The following is a 7,888-nucleotide window of genomic DNA, read 5'->3' on the forward strand; positions in this document are numbered from 1 at the left end:
TGGGTACTGGAGGGGTTCACCTGCCTGTTTGGGTAGATTTGTTACTTTGCTGGATGGGACAAGCTGGGAGGTGGCAGCTCTTCCCCTTTCTGTAGTAACACACATTTCTGTAGTAACCCCCCCCCCAATTTACCTTCTACAGGTCCAGGTCCTTCTCTACTACCTGCAGCATCCTCCCATCTCCTTCACCGAGCTCAAACGCAACACACTTTACTTCTCCACGGATGTGTAGCCTGCAGGCAGAAGGCACCAGGTGCAAACACTCCAGTTCCCTGCTGGGGGACACGGACTGGATCACAGCCCCCAGGGGAGACCAGCCCAGACCCAGGACGGTGCTGCCAGCAGCTCCTGTACAATCACGTTCCAGTGGCCCGGTCCCACCAGGTGCCAGGCCCTCTCTGTAAAGTAGTCGTGTCTTATGTCCCTTCTCGTGTTCAAGGATTGTTTTTATGTATATTTGCTCAACGAAAGAGGTAGTGACTGACAAGAGCTGTGGACACAGGCTTCCCCCTTGGCTAGTTTTCTCCTGGACTCCTTTCTGCCTGCTCACTCCTACCAGACACCCGTTGCCTGAAGCCTGCAGTGCCCCATGAGTGCCTGTTTGCTGCCCAGCTCCCTGCCCACACCTGCATGTGCAGCACCAGCTTGCTCTGAGGCCGGGAGCTCATGGGCTTCCCTTCCTGGTGACAGTGACAACAAGCTCTGCTTTGGCTTCGCTGCCTGCGCAAATGTTGGACCCTGTGCCTGGATCCTGCTCCGGCCCGAGCAAACCTGCGACCACAAGAACAGAGGAGCAGGGTGCTGCTTCCTCCCTGCCAAGGCTCTTCTGGGTGTTTTCAGGCCAGTCCCTTCTCCAGCCCCAGCTTTGCCTGTGTGTGTGTGGCGTGGCAGTTGCTCCCCTGGCTGGATTTCACCTCTGAGTAGCATTATGAGGTAACCCCTCACACAAGGCTGGAGCCAGAGGTGCTCTTGTGGTCTTGATCCACAGCAGGTTGAAGGGATGGCCAGCCAGGCAGGATTGCTTCATGCACCATGGGCTGACCCCATATCTGCTCTGGCACTGATGTGGTCCCAAATTTCCCAATTTGGAAATTTGGTGGAGAACATGGTACCTGCTGTTCAGTTCTATCTCTGCCATAGTGAGGCACTCATGCCCCTGCTAGCCCAGCACTGCCATGAGCGCTACACGCACCCCGTGGCACAGTCTGCTGGGGCACCAGCTTTCCTCCCATCACCATGGGGACAAGGAGATGTTTTTTCCTCCTCCTTGGCCTTCCCTGCTGCACTGGGCACATGGCAGCACATGGCCCTGCCTTGGCTGGCAGAGGCAGCTTGGCTGCCAGAGGCAAGTGCTTTGCAGCAGCTGGATGGTCACCCAGCCTGGGAACCAGCACAGAAGGATGGAAGGAGGAAAGCCTTCATGGCCCTCGTGACTGAAGGCAGAAATGCTTTGTTCTGTCTTTCTCCCAGAGTGGTTGCTGCTGGATTAGCTGTGCCCAGCCAGCTCAGGTCTGTTAGTGGCTCCAGTTCTTGACCCCTCCCAAGCTGATGGCTGGAGTTGTCACGCCATGTCCCGAGGCAGGACAGGCTGCCCGAGTGTCCGGCTCCCGGGATGTCCCCCACACTCCCACGTAAGTGTTGGACCCTGTTGGGACACGAAACCTTTGGCTCTGTGAGCTGAGTCCATGTTCATGTGGGAAAAGCCCCCCCACCTCCCCAGCTGCGTTGGCCCTGTGCTCTCCTGTGCCAAATGGAGATGGATGAGAAGTGACCAAGCGTGTCCCTCACAGTGGCATTGCCTTTACCCTCCCAACTAATGGACTGTTCAAGGTAGAGCCCAGCCACTGATGCACCAGGTATGTCCTCAGCCACATCCCTGGGGAAGGCAGCACCTGCCAGCCCTGCACCAGCAAAGCAACCAAGGAGGGGAGGTCTCAGTCCCCCTCCAAAGGGCTCACACTCCAGACCCTGCTCCTCTTGACTACCAGCTAAACAGAAGGGAAACAGCATTGCAGAAAATAACCAGGCATCTGTCTTGGCCCTGGACCCAGTAAGGAGGCCGAGCTTTAGATCTGACTGCACTACAGATCCCTGTGTGTGTCTGATTTGTTACATGTGTCCAAGTCTCTGTCCACGACACTGTCATTCCAGATGGAGACTCTGTACAGCCAAATTCCCCCCACGACAGTGGCTGGAGGCCCGGTCCCCACGGCCCAGCACAATGGGCTGTGGCTGTCCCCATGACTGGCTTTTGCTTGTCCCTACAGCAAGGAAAAGAGGGGGGTGGACTCTTGCAGCTACAGGTAGAATAGAACTGTTAATTAATATTTGACTTTCAAAAGTTGTTAAGGATATATTTTTGTTTGTGTTCTGTTTCAATTTCTGTAGATTATAAACTTTAAATGGCTGTAAAACCTCATGAGGAGAAAAAAAATGTTAATAAAAATGCAAAGCCCTGATATTTGCACAAAAGAATCCCTGTGGTGTTGCTGTTTGCACTAACTGATCACCTTGGTATTGCAGCTTCTTTTTTCTGTTGTGGAATTTTTGCTAGTTGCACTTCAAGCCAGTGGTATAAGCACAGGCAATGTGCCAGGCAATCTTTGAAGACTTCTTATGGTTTGGGCTACATCCTTGCATTCTGGAGAAAAAAAAAACCTGGACTGTCTGGAGCCAGCCTGTTTAATCAGCCTAGAATTACTCAAGCTTAAAATTCAGCTGACTTGCACAGCTTCTGGCCTGAGGATACTGAACAGGCAGAGGAAGGGACATCAGGAGATCTGGAAACATCATCTGATAGATGACATGGTGCTGTCTCCCCACTTCTTTCCATGTGGGAATGGGAGCCAATGTGTCTCCAAACTGACCACTGTATCAGCCAAAACACATGGGTAATATTGCTCTCCCAGGTTAACAAGGGCTGTCACTGTTCTGGGATGCAAACTGTGGATGCAAAGGAGGGGAAGTGGGTGGGAGAATCCATATTACGTGTGTGCACTGCATCTGAAATGCCACTGCCTCAAAGATGAGAGGTAGTGTTTGCCTTTATGGAGTGGCTCAATAAAGGTTAAAAATGACCCTCTGAGGTCTGAGGACAGAGTTTGGTTAGAAGAGGAGAAGGGCAGATAGAACACCAATCAAAGAGGCAGCAGCTTCTTGAGCTAACAAACAGATGTTCTGATCTCAGCACCAATGCTGACCAGCTTCACTTCCCCCTGTGTAACACTGGGGCACTTGGAGGTGGCACAGGGACGTGATGGGAAGCAGGCTGTGTGCAGTTATCTGTCAAACACTGGTTTATTCTCCCAACTCTGCTTTCTAAGTTTCACTATCAAACTGCTGGAACTAATGGGGTGAGCCTGGGGCAGTTAAAGCAGTAGCAAGATTGTACTCCCACAGTGAGGTTAAATCAGGCTAGCCAAGTGGCTACAGAGAATTATACTTCAGCAACAACCTCTTTTTTTCCCTTGAACTGTTTTGTTCATCTGCCAGTAACCACACAAAGGCTAAGGATTCTTTTCTGCTTTTCCCTTTAAAACGTGGTAAAGAAATCTGGCGCTCATCTCTGTACTTGAAATAAGACAAGTTGTACAGATGGAGATTTGTCTTCAGATGGTATTTCAAGAAAAGCCTGGAACAAACTTATTTCTCCACAGGATCTTACCTCTCCCCAACAGAGTAGCAAGCTTCAAACTGGTGACTGTTAAAACACTTGCAGCACCTTCAAATATGTGGTAACCTAAATTGGTGTGTTTCTCCTAGAAGATAGTCCTTCTGCCTTCTTTTGATGCTGGCAACAGACTTAATCAAAAATCAGCCCCAAAGGATCGAAAGTGCTCAGAGTCCAGGCATATTTCCTGGAAACTGAAGTTAGCTGATGTGTCCTGGAGATGCTGCTCTGTGCCTAGCTCCGTCCTCCCATGCTCCCACAAGCCTGCCTGGAGCAGCTCGCCAGGGCTCGCAGCCAGGTTACTGTTAGTCATTCAGAAAGTGGCCACCACCACCCTGCTCACACTGGCCAGGACTCCAGAGGCAGTGGAAAGGTAAGCCTGATGGTTGTGCCGTGATGCAGGCTCTCAGCAGCAGCACTGGAACAGGGAATGTTGCTCCCGAGGGACAGGGCTGTTACCGGAGGTAGTAATCGACTGCAGCAGAGAAAGCGGCGAATCCCCCGCAGCCGATCACCCCGGCCTTCAACCCAGCTGTAAGGCAAGGATGAGAAACAATGAGACGAAGTAGGAAAAATATTCTTCTTCCCAGTAACTTGTGCTGGCTCAAACAGCTCACACAGCTCTTTGAGCTCACATGTACTCTCCCAGAGGACACTGCCACTGCCTGGAGCCAGCAGGATTTGTTCTCTCAGTGCTGTGTCCTCAGGCTCACCCAGGGGACAGAAGAGAACCCTCCAGTGGCCACTGCTGATTTTACTGTGCTCTCATCTGAGCCCTGCAAGTGGCTTGGTGGGACTAGGGAGGGATAGGAAGAGCAGCTACTGCTCTGACAGCTCTAAGAGGATTAGGTCGAGGACAGACACAATTTAACAAGCTCAATTAGAAGCACTTTCAAGAGCTTTCTTTTTATTTATGCTCCATACAACAGGTTTTTTTTTCTCATGGAGAGTGAGATAAGCTTGATATTTCTGATGAACACAGCAGCTCTCTCCTACCTGGGGCTTTTCCCAGATGTTACCACTAAAGGAAAGTCCCCAGTAGTGCTGCTGGATTAAAACCCCAGTGCTCCTTCTCATTCACATATAAGTAGAATTTTCTGTTTGAACTGATACATGAGAAAGGAGAAAATCATTTTACACATGGTACAAAAGAAGAGAGTAGAGTTCTTTAGTTCTAATTTCAAAGGAGAGTAGCAGAGACAGTGAAATGGTGGATGTCTAGAGCTCAGTTAACACAAGAGCTTCTGAGTTGCTCTGTATGTATTTTTGGCTCTCTCCCATGACACCACAGAAGAGTGTGGACAGCCACCACCATTTCCTGATTTTTCTTTCAAGTGAATTTTGTTGATTTTCCTCTATGACCAACCCTTCCTTATCCACAATTATTTCTGGAGCTGACAGTTCTGCCAGTCCACAGCACACTCTCACACTGGCTTCACCACAAACCCATGCAAAGAGGTTTGCAGTGTGTGTGTTGCACTAAGAACATCGTGTGCTGCATAACCAAATTCAATCTTATCACAGTTATCACAGAAACAGGTCCCAGCAAGCACCACAAACCTCTGAAGCCGATGGCTCCTCCTGTAATGCAGCCACTGATAACGCTGTTCTTCCAGTCTGACTTCCCACGATACTGTGGAATTAGAAATCAGAGTCAATGAGTAAATAAGGAATAAACAGTGTCTGTGCTAACAGCAAGAAAGATTAAACAACCTTCCATCCCCTTCTCAACTGAGGATGTTCTTCCCTCTGCTCTCAGCAGATGGCCCTGCACTCCCAAACTTGCAGGGCTGGGAAGGGAGGAAGGAGCAGGTAACTGGGAGAGGTAAGACAAATCCATATGGTGCAATGAAGTGCTGTGGGAAGGATCCTCAGGTGAGCTAGCACAGCCCCCAGAACACAGTCCTGAGTCTAAAAGTGCAATAATTACATGAGAGCAGCCCTGAGCCTGGCCATGTAGCTGGTCCTTGGCACAGGTGAGAGTCACAGCACCTGCTGACAAAGATGGACTATTTCCATAGCCAGGACATGCTGGATTTTCACCAGTGCAGAGATCTCTTTGTTCTGCTCCATTGTGCAAGCAGATACACTTTTCTTCTAGATGAGTTAAGAAGTAATTGTGCCTTTCAATTAAAAGGCAGGACTCAAATTCATAACAGGGTAATTTTTCTATTTAAAAGCAGACGATAGATTTACCACTGAGCTGCACAAGGTCATTTCTGGCTGTACAGGCCAGATGAAAACTGGCCTGTTATGTGAGAACTTTCACCAAAGGATCCCCTTCTGCATATGAAATTTTTAGACATTCAAATTACCATGTTGCAACTCAGTTTGACATTTTACACAAGCACTTGAAGCTATGGTTTTAAAAAGTAATGCCTATGCTTGCCAATACATCCAGGACTTAAACTGAAAAGGATTTTGCTATTGCAGAGTTATTCATTCTGTCAAAGAACAGCAGCTCTGAAGACAGATCTCAAAGCTGAAAAGCTTTGCTAGCCAAGAAAGGAAAAAGCAGGCTATTCCATTGCCCTGATTGTTGCAAAGAGGATCTATGTACTTATTTGGATCTAGTAAAAGATTTTAAAGAGTACCAGAACACATTTCTTAATGGTTGAGAGGCTCTTACTCACAGATTCTACCACGCATTCCGTGCAGGAGAACATGGCACCCACGATGGCGAAGTTCTTGGCGTAGGAGATGCCTCGCTGCCCCATGTCCTTGAGCACCTCTTTGGCTGTGGGCATGCGATACGGATCCTTGGGATCAAAGCCCACATTGGTGTCAATGCCAGCTGTGAAGATACCAAATGCACCTCCCAGAACAAATCCTGTAAAAGATAAACAGAATGAAATTAACTTGGCTGGGTTGGAACAGTATATTCCCTGCAGGCAATGAAGCAGCTCTGCTCCTGCTGCCTGTGAGTGCTGAACTGTAACAGTGGCAGGAATCTTTTGGTCCTATGGACACTTGTGACAAGCCTGTACTATGCTGAGGAAAGGCCATCAGCACCTGTGTCTCTCCAAGGAAGACAGGAAGAGATCCCCGCCTGGAATACGTCCAAAGCACTGGAATAGGCTTAGGAGGAATACCAAAATATGGGGGCTGCAGCCTCTTCTCCATCTGCCCTTGTCCCGACGCCACAGGGACCCCCGAACCACCCCACAGCTGCCTGCCCCGTCCTTCCAGCGCCGCACCTCCCACACAAGCCAGCGCCGCCTTGAAGGGGCAGCTCTCCATGACCCGCTCCACCATCTTCTGCTCCTCGCTCTTGGGCGGGCAGGGGATTCCGCCGAGGGCGGCGGGGTCCCAGACGCGGGGCTGCCGCTTGTCGCCCACGAGGTGCTGCAGCAGGAGGCTGTACTGCAGCGGCGGCGGCGGCGGCGGCGCCGGCTCTCCCGGGGCTGAGGGCGGTGGGGCCGCCATGATGGGCTCGCACACCCACGGCCGCTCGGCGCCGCGTCCGGGCCCGCTCGAGCCGCCGCGGCGGAGGTGCACGGGAGTTGTAGTTCCGCAGCGGGGAGAAGCCGGCGGTGCACCGCAGAGCTTTGACTACACCTCCCAGTCTGCCCCGCGCCGGCGCCTTCAGGGAGAACTACCACTCCCGGCATGTTCCGCGGCTCGCCGCGGGGATTGGCCGTCCCAGGCAGCCGGGGGACTACATTACCCGGCGTGCCGCACGGTAGCCCCCTGGCGGCCGGTGCAGGTGAGGTGAGGGCTCCGGCTGCGGAGCATCCCTCGAGCGCGGCGGCGGTCGGCAGCGGCTGCAGGTGAGCGCGGGGTGGTGAGGGCAGCGCGGGGAGACTTGACGGGGATGGGAGAACTGGCAGCCTCGCGCCGGGCATCCCCGTGCTGGGGGAGCGCCGAGGTGCCGCAGTGCGGGATCCAGTCCCTGTGCTCTGGCTGAGGTGCGGGGAGGGGGTGAGGTGTCGCCGTATCCCCGCCGTGTTCCAGCATCCTCCCCGCGGCTGACTCCGGCCGTGCGCCGGTGTCTGGGGGCAACAGGTTCCGCACGCTGCCCGTGTCCGCACCGTCCCGCCGGAGCCGAACCGGGGCTCTGAGGGCGGCCGGGCTCCCTCAGCCCGCGCGGGGCTCTGAGGGCGGCCGGGCTCCCTCAGCCCGCGCGGGGCTCTGAGGGCAGCCGGGTCGTGCCCGCAGCTCCGGCGGGGCTCTGAGGGCAGCCGGGTCGTGCCCGCAGCTCCGGCGGGGCTCTGAGGG

At 52.8% G+C, this 7,888-nt stretch overlaps 3 protein-coding genes across 7 annotated transcripts in view; 2 read left to right on the forward strand and 1 right to left on the reverse strand.

Moving 5' to 3' along the window:
- Window positions 1-2,475, forward strand: part of ABR (ABR activator of RhoGEF and GTPase) — a 38,245-nt gene extending 35,770 nt beyond the window's left edge. For 3 of the 4 annotated variants that reach the window (XM_015646487.3, XM_015646486.2, XM_015646488.2), the window contains one exon: window positions 143-423. In XM_015646487.3, the coding sequence (XP_015501973.1) occupies window positions 143-232 (90 nt within the window). In that variant the 3' untranslated portion in view covers window positions 233-423. Of the gene's footprint in view, window positions 1-142 lie in introns of all 4 variants that reach the window. The other variant, XM_015646485.3, reaches the window with a different exon arrangement.
- Window positions 2,476-3,281: 806 nt separating this feature from the next.
- On the reverse strand, window positions 3,282-7,145 carry TIMM22 (translocase of inner mitochondrial membrane 22). Of its 2 annotated transcripts, XM_015646490.2 has the most exons (4): window positions 6,868-7,145; window positions 6,304-6,500; window positions 5,231-5,303; window positions 3,282-4,202 (listed from the first exon to the last, which is right to left on the reverse strand). In XM_015646490.2, exons 1-4 carry the CDS (start codon window positions 7,094-7,096, stop codon window positions 4,126-4,128), a joined length of 576 nt encoding a protein of 191 aa, XP_015501976.1. In that variant the 5' UTR covers window positions 7,097-7,145; the 3' UTR covers window positions 3,282-4,125. The 2 variants fall into 2 exon arrangements, with proteins under 2 accessions (XP_015501976.1, XP_015501975.1); XM_015646489.2 differs by lacking the exon at window positions 3,282-4,202 and having other exon boundaries at window positions 5,091-5,303; window positions 6,868-7,132.
- A 240-nt stretch (window positions 7,146-7,385) lies between these two features.
- Window positions 7,386-7,888, forward strand: part of SPECC1 (sperm antigen with calponin homology and coiled-coil domains 1) — an 87,321-nt gene continuing 86,818 nt past the window's right edge. Inside the window, exon 1 of the mRNA XM_015646479.3 lies at window positions 7,386-7,440. The gene's annotated coding sequence lies outside the window, so the exon portion shown is untranslated. The remainder of the gene's footprint in view (window positions 7,441-7,888) is intronic.

This window comes from Parus major, chromosome 19, assembly GCF_001522545.3.
Source record: "Parus major isolate Abel chromosome 19, Parus_major1.1, whole genome shotgun sequence".
In the NCBI taxonomy this organism is placed as follows: domain Eukaryota; kingdom Metazoa; phylum Chordata; class Aves; order Passeriformes; family Paridae; genus Parus; species Parus major.